We start from the raw sequence: 20,033 nt of genomic DNA on the forward strand, positions 1-20,033 counted from the left end.
TTAGTAAATACTCTATTGAATAAGTTTGTTCGGTCTCTATTGGAGAACATTGGACTCGTTCTTTTGATTTCTTTGTTTTTTTGCAGGTCTATGTACCTCGTTCTTTATTTTTGCGGGTTTAATTATGGATCTCGCCCGCGGCTGGGTCTATAAATCTGCAAAAAAAAAACAAAAAACAAAAAAAAAAAACAGAACTCGAACAAACAAGCTGGTTCAATAACATACACTTTCACGTAAATAGTCAAATTTATTTTGCAGTTGATTTCTTTTTATTTGATTTCTGTCGTCATCTCCTCGCGCTGCCGGTAAATATTAGTTTCCCACGTTTACCAAGCGAGACCACTCCCTGGGTTGCACCGATTCCTGAATTACTGTTACGTAATCTCGAGGGTAGTAAAGAAAGATCTCACAACGACACTTTGAGTTGCCGAGTTAGTATTCAGCATCTCTTTTTTTCCAAAGAGAAGACGGTAATTAAAAAAAAAAAAAAAAAACTCGAAAATTTTATTTTTCTAAAAAGAGACATCATTTAAGACAAACAAACAAAACTGAAACAAAAAATACAAAAACACAACAAAAATAAACCTTACCCAAGTTTTTCCGGCTTCGGTTGCATAAGGGAACTTGGGATGACTCTCAAGAAGAGTGAAGCGTTCAGCTAAAATGACTAAAATCTTTGGCAAAAAAACAAACAAAAAAACAAAAAAACAAAAAAACAAAAAAACAAAAAAACAAAAAAACAAAAAAACAAAAAAACAATAGCCTCAATTTGGCGCGAAAATATGCTCAGATATTTGTCCGCAGAAATAATATCTTCCCCAAAATTAGGGAATATCATTCGGATATTCCCCAACTGGGGCACATTCAGTCGAGTGACACCTTTAGACCAATCGCTCGCAACATGATTTAAAAGGTACTACCAGTTTGAGGAGCCATATATGCATTTTGGTTTCAAATAGGGTATGGGTTTTGCACTCTAGTCTTGAATTCGGTATCATTTTAGAAGAAGCTACTTTTTCATCGTTGTCGGTAAGACCATCAACAAAAGCTCTCCACAGTACCTTTAACACTGGTCTGAACTAGCGAACTAATTATGAGACAGTTCTAAAAAAAATATTGATAAATAAATCAGTAAGGTAGGAAAAAATCACAGATTTTGGTCTTAAATAGGGTAAGAGTTTTGGGAAGCGCACCGCACAAGTATCCCCTCCGGTATATCCCCCAGTCCCACACCCTAAAGTCATAAAATCATCATTTTACCAACCGAGACCAATTCTTGGGTCTCGCTAATTTCTAAATTATTGTTCAGCGTAGTCTACAAGGTAACAAAGACCGATCACCTTAACGCTATGAAATGCCCGAGTGGTATTCAGCATCATTAAAAAAAAGAAAAAAGAAAAAAAAACTGATCAAATAACAAAACGTTGCCCAAGTTGCGCTTTAAGAAGAGTCGACAAAGTACGCATGACAAAGCTGAAGGCTAAGTCCTCCAAAAAACAGAAAGGGTATGTTTCAAATGTCCAGTAAATTTACACAAAAGTTGTGGCTATATTTTTTAAGATGGCCATATTTTGTAGTAATCGCACCATTTCGTTAAGTAGACGTTTTCTTTAGTTACGACTCAATCTCGAGCGAAGAGTCTTAATTACCGACTTGGTCAGCTTCTTCCCCCCTTTCCCACAGATAGATCCAAGGCTAACTGTTGTTAAAGATTATTCTATTTTTCTAGTTTTCAATTGGTTTATCCCTGCCTGCCTTATCAAGTCAGTTGCGTTCCTTTTGGGAAAAAAATCACAGATTTTGGCCTTAAATAGGGTAAGAGTTTTGGGAAGCGCACCGCACAACGCTTACAATTTTTCTGGGAGTACCCCCTCCGGTATATCCCCCAGTCACACCCCATGAAGTCTTAAAATCATCATTTTACCAACCGAGACTACTTCCTGGGTTGCACTAATTTCTAAATTATTGTTCAGCGTAGTCTACAAGGTAACAAAGAACAATCACCCTAACGCTATGAAATGCCCGAGTGGTATTCAGCATCATTAAAAAAAAAAACGCCAACAACTACAAAAACAAAAACAGAAAAAAAAAAAAAAAAAGAAATTAAATGACAAAACGTTGCTCAATTTTCGCTTTAAGAGGAGTCAATAAAGTACCTATGACTAAGCTGAAGGTAAACCCCCCTAAAAAACAGAAACTCGGGTATGTTTCAAATGTCCAGTAAGTTTACACAAAAATTGTACCTATTTTTCTTTTAAGATGGTCATATTTTGTGGTAATCACACCATTTCGTTAAGTAGGCGTTTTCTTTAGTTACGATTCAATCTGGGGCCGAGAGTCCTCCCGACTTGGTCAGCTTCTCCCCCCCTTCCCCACAGATAGACCCAAGGTTAGCTGTTGTTAAAGATTGTTCTATTTTTCTAGTTTTGAATTGGTTTATCCCTGCCTGCCTTATCACGTCAGTTGCGTTCCTTTTGGATTTACATCCGGGCACTTTGTTTTGTACCACCTGGTTTGCCCTTGGCTTGTGCCCGGGCGTAGCTAGAGTTGGCATAGAAGTGGGTGCTATGTGAAGTTAAAGGCGCAGAAGTCCAGAGCCGGGTTGTTCAAAGCCCGATTAAGCTAACCCAGGATTAGCGAGAATTTTGATTTGAGTTTTGTAACTTTTCGGTCAGGTTCTCTGTTTATGCTGTTTGTCCTTCAGTTTTGAGCTCGACTAAGCTCAAACTACACAAAATGTAAGCAGTAAAAAATCCTGGCTTAGGGTTAACCGGCTTTCGAACAACCCGGCCCAGAAGATTAAACTCAGAAGAACTTCAAGTCTCAGATTCCCGATATCTCTCGTTGGTGTCCAGTTAGTTCCCAACAAGCCGTCGAGCATGGGACGCTTATGCCCTGACCAAAATGATTTTGTGTCAGTTGGTAGAGCTCTGTACCGGTATCTCAGAGCTCATGGCTTCGAATCCGGTAGAAAGAAAGCTTTTTCAGCTCTTGTTTCCACTGAAGGTAAATCTCTTCTCACTCAAAAAATTGCAAACATATTCACAGCAAACAACCAGATCGATTGTTACAACACAAGGCAAGTACACTCCTTTTGTCTTCCATCATTATGTAAAACTAAAATACGGTAATTCTCTGTTTTCTATAGTTCTCCAAAATATCTTAATTCTCTTCCTCCTGAGATGACTGGGACTTCATCTCTTGCATCCTTTAGTAAAAAACTTAAAACAGCTACTATCAGCAATTACTAATTCTCTTAAGCGTACAAATACGGCTTGTCAATACGTTATTTGCCATAATAATGTATAGTTTTAGTCATCTTGTATTTCGTGAGAGGGAACCTAAGTTTACAACACCCGTGGTTTTTATTAGCTAGGTTCCCTCCCTATTTTTTTTACATGTTAATAATTGTAAGAGGATTGAGGGCTAACCGTACGCGTTATTCAGTTGCTGGCCTACTGATATTATTCATACCACATCTCCTAACCGCGGGAGATTTTTTTCTGTTGCATTTGGCAAGGAAACACCTTTGCATACGTGCTGTATATTACAGTACATGATCTTTTTTGGCATATCGAGACTTTTGTTAGACACCAGCATACCCCACAGCGGTTCCCACGCCAGAAAGTCACGAAATCATCATTTTGGATTGAACTACATCTAGCCTGCAATGGATACTATATATATATTTTAATGCAAATAAGATGAAGCTGTTTGTCATACATTCAAAATAGCCCATAGATACAGTGCTGCACGCGTTTTTGAGGGAATTAATTTTGCGGTTCAGCGTTCTTTTTGTAATTTGCCATTGCAATTAATTACGTTTGAGGAAGACTTTTTTTTTTGTTGAGTATTAATATTTGCGATTTTCAGGAGGTCGCGTTTGCTTTGAATTAAAACATTTTATTATATAAACACCAGTGAAATATCAGGTGAGCTTTCGCACGTAAACATGATATCTTCACACATCACCCTCGACCACGTGAAAATGTTATTTTCACGTGTTCGAGGGTCTTATTTATAGTTTTAAAATGGAATAATAATTTCTTAAATAACATGTTATTTTCACAAGTGAAAAGATCACCATTGTTATGGTTACATACTCCCTTAAAAAGTACTTAGATATGTTGCTGTATGATCGAAACATCATCGGTTCTTTCTCAAAAATCTTCGGTTATCTTCGGAAATCTTTGCTAATCTTCGGAAATTTTCGGAAAATGTTTGGAAAACGTTTGTCTGGCCTTCGGACAACTCTTGGAGAATCTTCGGAGACTTGGAAAGTGTTCGGAAATCTTCGGAAAATCGCCAAAAAGTCGTCATTAATTTGTTGATATAATAAACAAAATAATACATGACTGCTTGTAGATATGGAATTTCTCTTCTCGTGTTCAACTTTATATCTCACTTGTTCGTTGCGCTCACTCGTGAGATATCAAGTTTCATTATATAGACACGAGTGTTTTAGTGGAAAATAGTCCACTCGTAAAATTCATAGGAAACCACATCCGGGACTCGAGTGGCGAATTTTCCAAATCCTAACTAGTGAGGATATGGGTGATTTCGCTGATATCAAATTTGTCTCTTAAATTGCACTGCTTGTACTTAAAATCGTTGGTGTATGATCGAAACTTCTTCGGGTCTTCCTCGAAAGTCTTCGGTAATGTACTGTAATTTTCGAAAATTGTTCGGCAACGTTCGTGTGACGTTCGGACAAATTTCAGAGAATTCTCGAAAATCTTCGGTAAGTGGTCGGAAATCTTCGGAAAATCGTCAAAAACGCTGTCATCGGTATGTCTATATGATAAAAAGAACACTACTCGTTAGCTTGAAGATATAAATTTTATGTTTTCGTGGCAAGACCAATATCTCACGAGTGAGCTGCGCTCACTCGTGAGATATTGTTCTTGCAACGAGAACATCAAATTTATATCTTCTCGCTACCGTCTAATATTCTCTATGACTCAAAGAGAAATTCCATATCTACGCGCACCCATGTATTTTCCTCTATTTGTTTTATCTTACACTACAATACAAATCACTAGTGAAACAACATGAAGAGATGAAAAACGCAGTAATCAGTGTCACTCTATTACAACTGACATCTTGAACAAGTGTGGCTGTTAGTACCTCTAGACGGTCCTTTTCTGTAAAATTCTTAGCGTCTACACCTATAGTGTACCAAGGTTAATCAAAATAATTACAACTTCCTCAAATGTGATTGGTGCATGAACTGGTGTATTTTGCTTTAATTTATCTGCAAAGTTGTAATCGGACAGAATAATCGGACAGTTGGCTGTAATCAGACACCTGTAATCGGACAGTTACATGAGCCAATCATTTTAAGTCGTCCCCACTAAATCCATCAATGACAACACTGATTACAGTCACTGTAGTAACCGATTCAAGACACTTTTGATGGTTTAGTTTCCGGTGACTGTTTTGAAAGAAACTTAACAGCCATTTTGCAAGCTATTCCCATATTCCTAATTATGATATTTAAAAGTGACTATCAAAAGCTATTTTCAAATAGTGGGAAATTGTAATGGTTATGATTAATTGATAACAGGACATCGGGTCGTCCAATTCAGCCTGTAATAATACTCATGATTAACAAATTAAATCGGACTCCCGCTTCGCGGTCGTCCGATTTTGTTAATCACTCGTATGCATACAGACCGAATTGGACTCCACGCAGTCCTATTACCATAAATAATTTCATCGTTATATTTCTTGAGGTTTGGTTTATTTCATCGTTTTCTTTCTGCAGTGCGGGAACCTTTTTTTGTGGCTCGTGGAAAAGACCTCTAAAATCGCAATAAATAGAACCCGCAAAAATCCTGTGCCCCACGGTAATGACATTCAGCACACAAGATAATTACTCATGCCGGGAAGATTTGATTAAAAACAAATTAAAGACTGGAACTGAATATCATCAGAATTGAAATTTTGGGTTAAACGTAGATGAAAGAAATAATAATGTTTTCTGACATAAAACGTTCAGAACTCGTCTTCGATCCGACACAAGATCCTTTCAAACAATACATCCACAAGTGTCTCCCACAGAATGTGCTCAGGGTTTTGTTAGAGTTTCCTTGGCAATTTCTTCTCTTTGTGAATGACGCAAAATTAATTATAAAACCTTTCAATTGGCAAACAAGAGTCTCACGAAATACTTAGGGTCGGGCCACATATAGCACGAGTGTCCAATACTCTTCAACAAGGTGAGTAATTTACTCTCTGTACTAAAAGCTCCTGTCGCTTTTTTTCCTACTTAAATCAACGGGATTCACACGTCAAATTAGCGTTAAGTGGATTATGGAAATTGACCTTTCCAAAGCAAAGCACGCTTGGTTAATAGACCAAGAAGGAGCGAGGAGAAGTTACATTACGGTAATTAATCTCTTCAACTTCGATTCTTCTTCACTAATATTATACTCAAACCATGAAATGTCCTAGTTTTAAATAACTTTCTTAACGCAATAGCTAAACACTACACCCACTGGGCAACAGCGCGCCATAGTGGCTATTACTGTGGACCGTATAATTACTACGGCTGAAAAATGGTTCTTTTCCGTATGATTCTGTAACACACGAGATCCGCACCACTGGAGCGATTGGCGAATGTGCCTGTCTGTCGATCTGCAAGGTGCATCTCGTAAATAAGGGTCCTTGGTTACTTTCATGTTTTAGCCGAAGTCCATCTTGAACAATTGATATCACCGTTTACATGGAATAGTTATGAACGTCTGTGGTAGAAATGCACTGTTCCTTCGCGAAAGTGCGAATATTTTCATGTTTCGGTCATAAAAATTCAAAGAAGAATTCATTCGCTTTAGTACAGTTTCCAGAGACTGGTCAAAAAGTTTGGCTTGTCACCCTGATTAGGACTCTATATTCAACGCGAGGTGCCATCTAGGCAGAAACATTAAATGTGGGGGAAAGTCGCCGAATGAAATTTTCATTTATTCAAAAGATATCACTTCAAGTCGGGGGCATATTGAAAGCATGGGGAATTTTAAAAATAATTACCGTCGACATTGGACCAAACATATTTTCGATAACTAGTATTCAAGGCATTTAATGAATTGTAAACGTGTTGGTTACTATATGACAAACTGTGTAAGATCAAAATGTTTTTCTTCAGACTCGGCTGGAACTACTCTTTTTTAGACGATAAGTACAGCCCATGGAAGAAGCCAACAGAAACAGAGGAACCGGATGAATTTAATTTTCGTAGTGTTCCTCTTTTTCTCGCTTTTGTTCATTTTTTTAAAACCAATGGGTAAATTGAATGACAAATACGTGTTATTAAAACTACGGCCGCAATTACCTAGGGATGGGCGAATGATCCCTCAGAAACCACCGTGACTAGTCTCGCAAAATTTTCGTCAAGAGGTTATGTGCGTCTTGCAAACCTCTCTCGGAGTCTCGTTTTTTGCAAGTCTAAGCAAGTTTCGAGGTCCCAGTTCGTTTGTTTGCTTTTAAAACTGACGTCTGAACGCTTTGCACTCGCATTTAAAACACTTTGACGTGTCAGTTTCGCAATTTAAAAAGTCAAAATGTCTCACGGGTACGCTAGTCCGCCTTCTCGTTAAGTCTCGTATTTACCATTCACCATAAACGTGTTTGCAAACGACTAATTGCGTCCGTTTGTTTCCATATTTACTTTATTATTTTGTAGTTCTTGATATTTACCTCCGGGGTTTATACTAAAACAATTATTCTTCTGAAGCTCAGTGAACATCTATGAATATTTATCTCGACTTCGTCTTGGTAAATTATCACCAATGTTCAATTCGCCTTTGGCAAAAATACAGTTGTTTACTATTAATTACCAAAAATAACAAGCATGTAATGTATACGTACATACTTCAGACTTATCGTGCCGGTAAAAATCTTTGTTTTCAGGTCGTCTGAATAATGCCGAAACCCATAATTAGATCCTTTGCTTCTAACGTCATCGTGCCCTATGTTGGATCACCATAAATAAAATAATTTTAATAAGCTTTATTGTTTCTTTCATCCAACATCATGATGGCCGTCACGGTACGCGGTCTTTGTCACTTGAACTTTAATTTCCAGGAATGGTTGCAAACGATCGACCTATATATTTCGATACAATTCTAACTTCCAATCAGACGCATTAACATAAATCCCATCAGCTTCCTAGCACATAATATTCTTTACTTTGCGTCAAATAATACTTCAATATGTGTCTGTGGACATCACGTTTCCGATTTGCGGAAGCTTCATGAAAAAGATGATGTATTCGGTGATTGAAGCAATAATGTTCAGGTAAAAATAATTCCAAGCACAAATGTAAAGAATTAGCTCAAGAGAAGAATGCCTCCTTAGTAGCAGGAGTTGACGTGATCGTATCAAATTGTCACCACTATTTTCAAAACTACTTTGAAAACTTTATCAATCTCCATCCTTTATTTCCCACCTTATTAACAAAGTGTGATACCATTGCTTCGTGTGAAGTATTTTAGACTCTCTTTTCTAAATAATGCTGCTCAGGCTATCCTTATGAACAATCTCTCCCCAGGAAGTAAAATCCAGGAAACGTTTGGTTCTTTAAGCAATCAGACCAAATAAAGTTGCCTTGGAAAACGTCTTCTTGTTTAAGTACATTTTGTTTATTCAATTCACTTACTCCTAATTTCACGTTTCTATATCAGATCATCAACTCCATTGCAATTTTATCTTAGTTAGTCTACATTTGTATATTTCCGTACAGACATACATGTCAGAATTAGATCCACTGTTATTTTAATTTTTTTCATTTAACCAGCGGCAGAGATGTGGCGGAGACCTACATGCCGGGTTCGTGATGTTTTCATGGGCGTGCTGATTGGCTTGGGTGTAGCGGGACTTTTGGTTAAGTGGCATATCGACAATGATCACGACAAAAAAATGTTGGTGAAGAGATTCAACGATGGTGAGAAAATTTTCAAGCATTTAGCAATGCACTTACTTGAATGACACCCCCATTAGCCTCAGTTGCAAGCTAGTTCCAAGCCAATATCGAGAATACCAATGTGGTCTATTCTTTATGATGTAGCTTTAGATGAACACTAACATGCTTAGCTAGTAACGAACATTGATGTAAGGAATTCCTTTAGTCAATCATTAACAATACCCTCTAGGAAACATTTTCTGAGTTATATATTTAGTTTAAATTAAGTAAGAATTTGATTGACCCATTTTATTTACAATGCAAATTAAGTTGGATTTATTTATATTTATATGTAGTTTTCCTCAGAAAGATTCTTTTAAGGGCATTTGACACCCTTCTGCGCATGTGCGGCAGTGTGATTTCTCTTCCGAGGTAGCAGTTTTCAAATAATAATAGTAATAATAATAATAATAATAATAATAACGATAATAACGATAATAATAATAATAATAATAATAATAACAATAATAATAATCTTTATACAGGAGGCTCCACTCACTAATGTGGTTTTCAGGCAGGTCCTGAAATAAAAATGATGGCGATTAAAAAATTGAATGAAACCAAAATTATTACAGCGCTGATAAAAAACCTCTAAAAGCTAAAAAATATATAACTAAAGATATATAAAGTTGAAACATTGAAACTCGTAGTAAAATATAAAATACAATTAGTCATTTATGGTTAATACAACTATCTAGCTTATATGTACCTAATATTTACATTAATGTTTTGCGAAGGACATTCTTAAAGTCTCTTAAAGATAATTTTTTTGTTGTTGGCGACAGGTCATTCCAGTGAGCTAAAACACTGTTAAAGGATCTAAGAAGTCCCCAGTTGGTAACAGATTTTGCGGTTCGAATGATTTCCTTAGAGCAGGTGTTATAGCTATGATAGTCTTGTCCTCGTACAGTGATGATGTCATTTCTACGGTTTATATTGTTAAAGTGACTTAGTTTGGAGTTGCTACCAATGATCACGAACATCGACTTTGCAACATTTAATGTCAACTTGTTGACATTTAGCCAGGATATAATCGCTGCCAAGTCCGCATTCAGTTTTGATTGGGCAGCTCTCATGGCAATGAAACGCCATATCATCAGCGAACATAGTCATCTTTGAATGTTTTAAGACAGATTGAATATCGTTTATGTACACTAAGAAAAGCAGTGGCTCAAGAATACTGCCCTGAGGTACCCCCATAGTGATATTAGCTTGGGGGGAGAATGCATCATTACAGATCGTTTGTTGGAATCGACCAGAGAGACATGAGCGGAACCACGCCAAGCTCTTTCCAGCCACTCAACCCTTGTCCATGCTCACTAGGATTTGATCTGTAAATTCAATTAGGGTGGTAGATGTTGAGCGCTTCTGGCGGAAACCAAACTGTGAGTGTGATAACAGTTCGTTCTGTTCTCAGTAGGTACCATGAAAGCTGAACATGCGCTAATCTCTCTATAATCTTGCTCATGGTAGGTAAGATTGATATCGGTCGGTAGCTATCCTTCTGTGATTTATCTCCACCTTTGAATAAAGCATAGACTTTAACTGACTTCCATACTTTAGGAAATTCTCCATCCGCAAAAGATTTATTTATCAGTTCAGTCAGAACTGGTGCGATGACATCGGAGGCATCCTTTAGTAGGCGAGCACTTAGTTTGTCGAGGCCAACAGCTTTATTCGTTTTTAGAGATCTAAGGGCATTTTGTTCACAGGACACTGTTTAGATGGAATTCACAAGGTGGAGTGCCTGTAATAGGAAAAGTAGGAATATTTCGAAATGGTTTCGCCAGCACTTTACCAACAGATACGAAGTAGTGGTTCATGATATTGGCGATAGATAAGTTTTCAGTGTGCCACTTTCCTTTCTCGAAGATGGCAAACACTGAAGATTTTTTCGCATCAGGGAGCACTTGTTTTATGGCTCGCCACATTTCGCTACCGTCACCGTTCGCGTCTTCGATCAGCTGCAGAGTTGATATTTGTGAGAGAAATCCTTCGCCATCGACCTTATGAGGTGTGTGAAAATAGTAATACCGATATTGAAGAACTATTTAGTCATGTATGATAGATTTAAACGGCATATTTTGTGTTTTGAGTTGAATACCGTCGAGAAATACGCTGTCCTCGAGAGGGGGTTTTCGAAGCGGCTACAGACGAGAGCTTTTTTCGCCCCGAAGCCGTCTTGTTGCGAAAAAAAAAAGGAAAACAAAAACAAAACAAAACAAAGAAAAGATGAGAGGACGAACATCGGATACTTTATATAGCTGCAGATATGGTTGCAAGATGGAAGAAAGTAAAACGTATGTGCTTGTATTCAACGGACAGGGCCACAAAACATAAACATGATAAATATTGTTTAGAAACAAAAGCTCTAAAGGCGGCGGAAAAAAAAGATTTTGGACAGGCACGTGAAACTTCAAGCTGACTTGGGGCGAATACGTGGCACACGTGATAGTAATGCGATTTCTAGTGGTTAAAAAAGCAAACTGGTTTCAATCAAGACCGCACATGCGCTTTATCGTGACAATGGTCCTTTAAGCTTTGCAGCTTGACTTGACTCATTAGCTGTTGAAACTAGAGACCTAACAAGCCCCAATTGCTTGAGGATAAATGAAGTATCTATATATCTATTTATTGCGACAGATTTCCCAGAGCAAGAAGATAAAGATGATTCTGATACACAAGAAAGTGACCGAAGCGTCATTTCTTCAGGTAATTTGATGTTTGGTTAGTTTTAATCACTTTTAATTCGCCAATATTTGTCTAGGGTCATATTATCGATCTATTGGGGAATCAGTAATGTGAACCATTCCCAGTCAACAAAAATTCAAATTTATTGTTTTATTTATCTATTGCAACAGTCTAAATCTCCCTTTATGCGTAACATACATGTAATGACATAGCAAGTTTTCTTTTCTTGTAGGAAAAGATTTCCCGGATCCTTCTTTTGTATCTGATAGACCAGCTGATTCTTTTACAGGGGAAAATGAACAACGCGCTTTTACTGATAAAGCTGTACTTAATGAAGACGTCATTCCTTCAGGTAATTTGATATTTAGTTAATTTTAATCACTTCATTAATTCGCTAATATTCGTCCAGGGTGATATTGTCTATTTATTGAAGAATCAATTATGTAAACCATATCTACTGCAGCAGTTTAAATCTTCCTTTATGCCTAACATAATGACATGCCAATTTTTTTCTTTCCTTGTAGGCGAAGATTTGCTGGAACCTACTTTTGTATTTAATAAACCAGCTGATACGTTTACCAATGAAAATAAACAAAGCACTTTAACTGATAAAGCTGTTTTTAACGAAGACGTCATTTCTTCAGATAATTTGATTTTTAGTTAATTTTAATCACTTTTAATTCCCTAATATTCTATTGAGGAATTAACTATGTAAACCATTCCCAGTCAGCTAAAATTTAAATTCATCGTTTTATAAATCAGATGTCACCTTCTAAATTCTCCTTACGTAATGCAGCAAGGCAAGCTTGAATGTGAAAAGTATCTTGCGTTTGTTTTGGTTTTGCATTATTACGCGACGCGACTGGCTTACAAAAGGTTGCGCCACTTTGTCATCCAATCAGCAGTAAAACTAAAACCATGTTGTGGGTCGCTTACATACTTTATCCCACGCTTCCGGCTGTCTAGATGGCTTCAGTGTCTTCTGTGATTTGCCAGATGATTACTTGTTTTGGTTTACGACACTCGCTTGAAAATCGCTCTAATTTCGTTTGACGATATTTTTTTTCTTTACATCATGTGCATGCAATTCCTATTACCATATCTGATCGCATCTTTTCGGCACCACTTGGTAACTTGTCAAATGAGACAGGACAAGTCATGTTTTGTATTTTGTCGAGACGCCGTTGAGCCAAAGCATCGCATGACGAGACCAAATTAACTTAATACGTCGCCGAAGCTTACCAAAAAGATATGGTGGGGTATTTACTGTATTCAAATTCAACCATTTGACCGTCATTGACTTGATACCGCAAAATATCGAGACAGAAAACAAAGTTTCTTATTGGCTAATTGCTAATTTGGTTACTACAACTAAGAGATTTTACGTACTCGTAATGGAGGTGCTTAACTTTTATTTTCTGTTTCTGATACAGGCGAGCCAAACTCACAGAGCAGTTTATATAAAGCTTATAGTCACGTGCGAACCATCTTGTTTTTCATTGGCTACGAGCGTAGCCGTCACAGCCTTCTTGGTGCTTTACTGGATGCTCATCCACACATGGTCGTATCTGACGAGTCAATGGCTTTTGGCAAGTGGAGATCATATCAAAACAAATGGATGAACAGTTCCATATACTCATTTTACGACATAATGGTCCAAACATCGCAGCGTGACGTCACTAAAGGAAAAAGGTCTCAAGTATTTGAAGGAAGTGTGGCGAACGCGACTTCTAGATTTAAATATTTCGTTCCCAACCAATGGCAAGGAAGCTTTGATCGGTACATTGAGGTGAGCAGAAACTGGTGCGTTACGCTTGCTATAATAAAAGGATTCGGTGGGGTATCTCAAGCATCAGGCGCTATGTATGCTCCGGGAATATAGTGTTTTAGTTTCACTTTATTATTTTGCTACACAAATATTTTTACAAATATGTTCAGGGGAATCTTTGTTTACAACATTTACTTCATCAACAATGCGATTCAATTTCTGATCAAGCTGGAAAACTACCAGTTCTAAATGTTGAAAGGGCATACCACAGATAACTGCCCCAAGGAAATTTGACTCTGAAGATGACTTCCGCTCAGGTTGTCGAAACGTCAGTCACCAACAACAGTTCTTTTCAGAACTACACTCACCCGGACGATCACACTATACGAACTAATACTTTTTATGCGACGCATGTTTAAAAAACTCATCAGTGCTTTCGCCACCCAGAAATTTCACAGCATTCAAAAGCTAATTTCCCCTTGAACATTACACCCAGAAAGCCAAAAATGTTACCCTTTACTAAGATTCACAAGCTCTTCAAATGTTTGATGTCAACTAGTACTCAGCATGCATGATGCCTTCTCTGCCCAATGTCGTATGATAAAAAGGAAAAATGTAGAAAGCGATTTTTCTAAAAGCACCTTGTTTTTTTTGTACTAAAACGACAATGTGATCCTTGCGAAATGAAAAGTTGCAGTAACTCAAACAAAGGAGGAACGTTATAAGTAATTTTCCTCTTCAAAGCGTTGGAGGCATATCTAATTTGCTTCTTTGGGTTGTTTTGATTAGACACTTCACAATCAACTTTCCACTTCATGTTGTGACATATAAGGCCTCTACATTCTGCCGCCAACCAGCTCTGTGGGCTGCTGCAAAGCGCACGTCGTCTTAGGTCCTCCATCCAGTTCGTTCCCCTTCCTTCTCCGCTGTCTTCCTCCATGTTTTCTTGGGTCTACCCCTTCTTTCGGCCTCTTCTGGCGTCCATGGTTTGATCGAGCAGATAAATTTAAACCGCGTCTCATTTTACGCCTTGCAATCATTACAAAAACTACTCTATCCCAAGGTAATGCTAAGCTGGCAGTTGTGTTCTCCACTTAAATTTGCATAAATATGACATTTTTTAAAAGCAGTTCCCTGGTTTTCTATGTTCTCCAAAAACTTTTTTTATAGTAATTATTAAAACCTGGGAACTTCGTCTATTTAATAGTGGAGCTCCGGCGGCCCGAAGGGCCGCCAAGCCTAGCCCCATACTCATATAGGAAAGAAAAGGAAATCCATGAGTTGATTTTCTCATGGTTATCATGGTTAGCGATATTGCTCGTGGGCGCGTACGCACGACGGCGACGGCGACGGCGACGACGATGACGGAGTCGCGCAAGATGGCGGCCATACTCCAAATAATAGGTTGACTGAGACGCGCAGCCTCGGTTTACCATGTACTTCTTTGATACTGGACATTCAAGTTACGATCAATTGACACCTGTCAAAACAAGGTATCTGCTGACCAGTAATACGTAACCATATCGCGGGCTCAAGTTTACGGCTCATCGAGGTCGCGTGTTTGTTTTAAAGTTGACCGCTGTTCAAGTGCTGGTTTTCGATAGGATCCCGGGCTCATCTCAGGTTAACTTGTTGAAAACAGGGCAGGATTACTCGGAAGTCGGTTAACGCTAACCCAGGATTAAAAGTTAACCGAATTATAACTTTTTCTTCTATACAAATGTTTTTTGCTGCTTCGTTTTGTGTATATAGTGATTATTAAAACTCAAAACAGAAGGCCAAACAATATGCAGAAAACCTCAACGCAGAGTTACCAAACTCAAATCAAAATTCTACCTTTTCTTTGGTTAGCTTAATTTGGCTCTGAACAACCCGGCCCAGGAGCTACTCTTTTAGGCTGGCCTTAATCTATATATTATATCAACAGGTTATTGGAGATAAGGCAGGCGCCTACACAGCGAGGGCGATGCACAAATATGGCGCTTTCGACGCTGTTCACCTTTTAGAGAAAACTGCGGAAGCTAAGGTGAAGTTTATTCATGTTGTTAGAAATCCCTTTGACAACATTGCGACAATGGTCCTGCAGCGGCTAAGAGCTAGACGAGAAAAAGACCGCAGTGTAAAGGTATAATAAATGAAGAAATAGATATACTCGCTATGCACGCGAAATAATGGAACATAGCACGGATCATCTTAAGTTCCGATCTTAAATTACAATAGTTGCCTAGGAAGCCACATCAACCCCGTGCCTTAGCTGGTTTCCATGCGGGTGCTCCATCCTGGTCGAATTGGAATTTGAAGAGTGTTGGTTTTTATGGAGAGAGGAAAAACGGAAAACCCGAAGAAAAATGATACATTTAAGACCACATTTCCAAACTGACTGACAAGATAACTGAGAATAGTCTATATACGATGCGCGTAGCGGAGTACTCTTGATGAACTTCGAGGTGCTTGGAAATCTGGTCAAACACTGTCTTGAGGTTTAATATATCTTCTCAATCGAAACTAAAACTCAGTAAAAAACGCAGAAATAGATGTAGTGTTGACGGGGCGTTAAAGATTTTTGTATCTATCAAGAACAAAAGGGTAAAACTTGGGAGAGTTTTGCTACATCAGAAGAGAGATATGTCTTAAGTTTGAAATGAGGCTCAAATATAAGACACAAGCCTTTGATTAATTTAGTACACATAAGTTTCTTGCACTATTTTTCAAAATTTATGTTCATTACATGTCAAGTTGCGTTTGAGCACTGTACTTTCGGCTGAGCACTTTTTTTTCGGAGTGTCGCTGCCCTGAACTTTTGTCCTTATTTTTAGGTGGTTGTTATTTTAGACCATTTCCGTCGTATTCTGTTCAAGAGGGATAGCCATATTCCTAGCGTCTGAAATGACTATTTGCCTGTGCAAAAACCAGTACTCCCTCGGTAGTCGCTTGGAAATTAAATAAAATAATTCAATATTTTGTTGCTTGATGATAAGATTTATCATATCGTTCTCTCCGTGAGTACGCGAGCTGTGATTGGTCAATTTAGTGGGTCGTATTCAACTGTACGGCCCGCTAAAATTTAAAGCTGTTTTTGTATCCAACAAATGTTTGTGATTTATCGCCCAGTGTTCTTAACTTTTATATCAAGTAAAAGTTTAAAACATTCTTTTATTTCTAAAATTGTGTTGTAAAACCTGCTAACAACTTAAGGCGGTCACTTAACAACGATTTCGTTTTCGTTTTGCTTTCGACGTGCGTCAGGAATTTGAAGCCGTTCCGCGTGAATAGAAATCATTCCCGAACGCGTCAGACCCACAGTAGAGATATAATAAATATCTTACCAACCTCGTCTTCTCGGTCTGTACTGTAAGATACGGATCGTCGTTTTTCCCCCTCGAATTATAGCCCGCGCGCTTCGCGCTTGGGCCAAAAATCGATGGGAAAAAATAAAAAAAACTGGCTCCGTAACTTACAGTACGGCCCTCAAACTCGGTTGGTAAGAGGTATGTCTGTTCATTGTTTTCCAGATACAGGAATTGAGTGTTTATTGCATTGCTCCCACTCGCTATTGAATCTGGCTCGTGCAGCTCTTTAAGATGGTAGTTATCAAATTAAGATTAGTTCGGTAATTTAGTTAACTGTTTGAAATTAATAATTTGCGTCAGCAGGTAAATGCCCCTGAAGAACTTGAATCTAATATTAGGAATTATTTTACTATGGCCGAGGGAAGTAATAAAGCACGAGAGGCTTTCCCAGGCAGCGTCATTGATATCCCAAGCATGGAGATAGTCAAGAATCCTGCGGAAACCCTGAGAAGAATCTGTCAGTTCCTGGAAATCACGTGCGCAGAGCAATATCTTCAGGACTGCGCAGCCACTGTGGACCCGGTCCCCTCCATAACACGTAATTTTATAGAATGGACCACTGAGCAAAAGAACACAGTGTACGGCATGATGAAAAAATACTCTTTCTTTGAAGGGTATTCTTTTGATCAATAATTGTAGTAGTAATAATAATAACTTTGTTAATGTGTGGAAAAGAGTTCCTTAAGCCGGGGGAGAACCCTCTGCCAATAAAGGACACCTACATAAAAAAAAAAAAATAATAATAATTACAAAACCTAAGAATGGTCTATTTACAAATTTCATAAAATAATAAACATTATAAAAGATAAAAGTATTTAAAACCTAATTAATTACTGCACAGACTGCAGCTCCGGCATCCTTATACAGTAGAATTTCCAGATTGATTTTACGTATGTTTGCTTTTAAAATGCTAAGAAAGCTAGTTGTCCTTAATCTGCCGGGGAGCCTGTTGCATAAGTTTATATCTAGGTGTCTAAGTGAGTTTTTGCCAAAAGTTACAATAATTGTGCAAAACAAAGCCAGAATTGCATAAATTGTAATTAGGAGTTCGGTTTTTAAATAAGCAGCTGATTCTCTTGGGGCATGAATTGTTCTTACTTTTTCATTTTAAAATAGATATATCCAGAAGTCTTCTGTTAAGCTAAGTCGAGTGGGTAGGCTATTACGTTCCAATAACTGTGGATATAGCTTGATTGTTGCCCTCTTGCAACTTTTCCAGCTTCTAGTGTCACTGGCTTTACCAAAATGCCAGGCTAAATGGCAGTTCGTTAGACAGGAAAGAATGGCTGACTTATATAGATATATAGTGGTAGCTTTGCCTTAGTAAGGATTAAATTTCTTAGCCTCTTTATTACGTCAATCCCCTGGCTGGCTTTCACACAAATGCTACGAATACGATATGAGAGGTGAAGGCTACTGTCTCTAGTCACACCCAAAAATTTTAGACAATCAGATTTCTCAATGGCACTACTCTTTACAGCAATATTGTATTGGCCATTAACATGATTTGCAGCTTTGTTACAAATGTTCGTAGTCTGGTAGTTTCTTAGATTACCTTCAAGGAGATGCGAGTGCTATAGTAGCACTCTCCTGAAGTTAGGAGACTAAGATGGGCAAATTTGCCCCTTGTTAATAAATTTATATTAATTGGTGATTTTACTGATAAATTGTAAGTACGATACTTAATGCTGTGTACTGTTTGCCATTTATTTTTAGGAAACATTGAAGTGAAAGTTTATTCTTCAACTGCGCTTTTAGTATCAAATTAATACAGCGCGAATGGATGGCTTGAAACTGTTACTACAAATTTATGTTTACACTCCATTTCTCGTTCTCCCAAACATCAGTTCCTGTTTCTTTATCTCTGTCGAAACACGAATAGACGTGTGTTAAATTTTCAGAAAAAAAAAAAAAAAAAAAAACTAAAAGAGAACAAACAAGCAAGCAAAAACAGACCTGTGCCATCTTGTACCGTTGCATGATCAATTCACAGTGCACAGATCTTTGGGAAGTGTACAAAAACTCTAAGAAAGCATGGGAGTGGCCATGGAGTCAAGGACTGCCATCCACCTACTACTATTTTGTTTTCAGGGTACGATTGTTCACGCATGCGTGTTGTGGGATGACATATCGCCTTAAACTGCAAAGTTGTTCCGAGTTCAAACTGTGTATTTTTTGTTTATTCAGGCAATACTCCAAGGAATGATACTAAGAAACAAATACCAATCAACGAACAACGACATAATCATAAAATATATCTTGAAAAAAGTTAACTACAGTTAGGTTTGTTAAACCTTTTCAATCAACGAACGACAACATAATGACAAAAAGATAACTTGGGAACAACTCAATACAATCAGTTTTTTTTTCAAATAACCTGTGTTTACAATCAACGACTTCATAATGATAACAAGAAGCTTAAAAACAACTAAACTACACTAGTTTGATTAAATTATTTTTACAATCAACGGCTACTGAAGATAAGCTGATATATGTTTACAGCTATATTTGAAGTAGTATACAACATGTAAGACCGTGTTTTTTAAACTCAGGGAGGAGAGTTCAAAATACGATGCATAGCGGAGTATTTTTGATGAACTTCGAAGTGTTTGGAAATGTCTCTTCCTAATTGAAACTAAAACTGTAAGGAAAAACGAATATTATAACCTTGAAAATCTATGCTAATTAAAATTAGAAATGAAAACGCCATCACCGCCACGATTTACTTCCTTTAAAGTTGAGGAATTGTAATGCACTTGAGAACTAATGACCTTAAACTTTAGAGCTGAGTTAGCAGCTGAGAATAAGCGCTACGGTTTATAACATAGTGCTTTATGTTCGACGTCGACAATCTTAGATCTAGTATTAAAAAAAAAAATATTTAGTTAATGTTTTGGGTTCTAAAACGTTAGTTTCCTATTTGGCAATTAATTCATACATAAAAATCCTTTCAGACTATTTTCCCAACAATTTTATAGTAGTATGTTTCAACAGTTGCGGCCCTTGTGCCACGTGGCACGAACTGGGAGAGTTAGTTCATTAGTCTGTTTCAACAGTGGAACATCAAAATCAAAATGTTGGACAGAAAACGATGGCACAACAGTTTTAAAAGTCACGTGATCTGTAATCGGTGCTTTCCAAGATTGCTAAACGATCGTGCAGTGACATTTAAGTCACCTGTCCATCAATAGTCCAGTGTTCGAGTTAACACAGAGCGCTGGATAAAAAGACTTACGACTCATCTGTATGGTGCTGGTCTAGCTCT

General features: G+C 37.7%; 1 protein-coding gene across 1 annotated transcript; it reads left to right on the top strand.

Annotated features, from left to right (window-relative positions):
• Positions 1-5,987: 5,987 nt before the first annotated feature.
• On the top strand, positions 5,988-18,454 carry LOC110055517 (uncharacterized). Its single transcript, XM_089288176.1, has 8 exons — positions 5,988-6,221; positions 8,795-8,941; positions 11,603-11,671; positions 11,883-12,002; positions 12,175-12,291; positions 13,081-13,439; positions 15,346-15,543; positions 17,069-18,454. Exons 2-8 carry the CDS (start codon positions 8,803-8,805, stop codon positions 17,399-17,401), a joined length of 1,335 nt encoding a protein of 444 aa, XP_089144302.1. The 5' UTR covers positions 5,988-6,221; positions 8,795-8,802; the 3' UTR covers positions 17,402-18,454.
• Positions 18,455-20,033: the final 1,579 nt, after the last annotated feature.

This window comes from Orbicella faveolata, unplaced genomic scaffold (genome assembly GCF_042242905.1).
Source record: "Orbicella faveolata isolate gen_17 unplaced genomic scaffold, um_ofav_v1 contig_15, whole genome shotgun sequence".
Taxonomy (NCBI): Eukaryota; Metazoa; Cnidaria; class Anthozoa; order Scleractinia; family Merulinidae; genus Orbicella; species Orbicella faveolata.

Coding starts and splice junctions, on each gene's coding strand:
- LOC110055517 (XM_089288176.1), top strand. CDS start 8,803: ATGTGGCGGAGACCTACATGCCGGGTTCGTGATGTTTTCATGGGCGTG. Junction 13,440..15,345: donor GCTTTGATCGGTACATTGAG/GTGAGCAGAAAC, acceptor TTATATCAACAG/GTTATTGGAGATAAGGCAGG. Junction 15,544..17,068: donor AAAAAGACCGCAGTGTAAAG/GTATAATAAATG, acceptor AATTTGCGTCAG/CAGGTAAATGCCCCTGAAGA.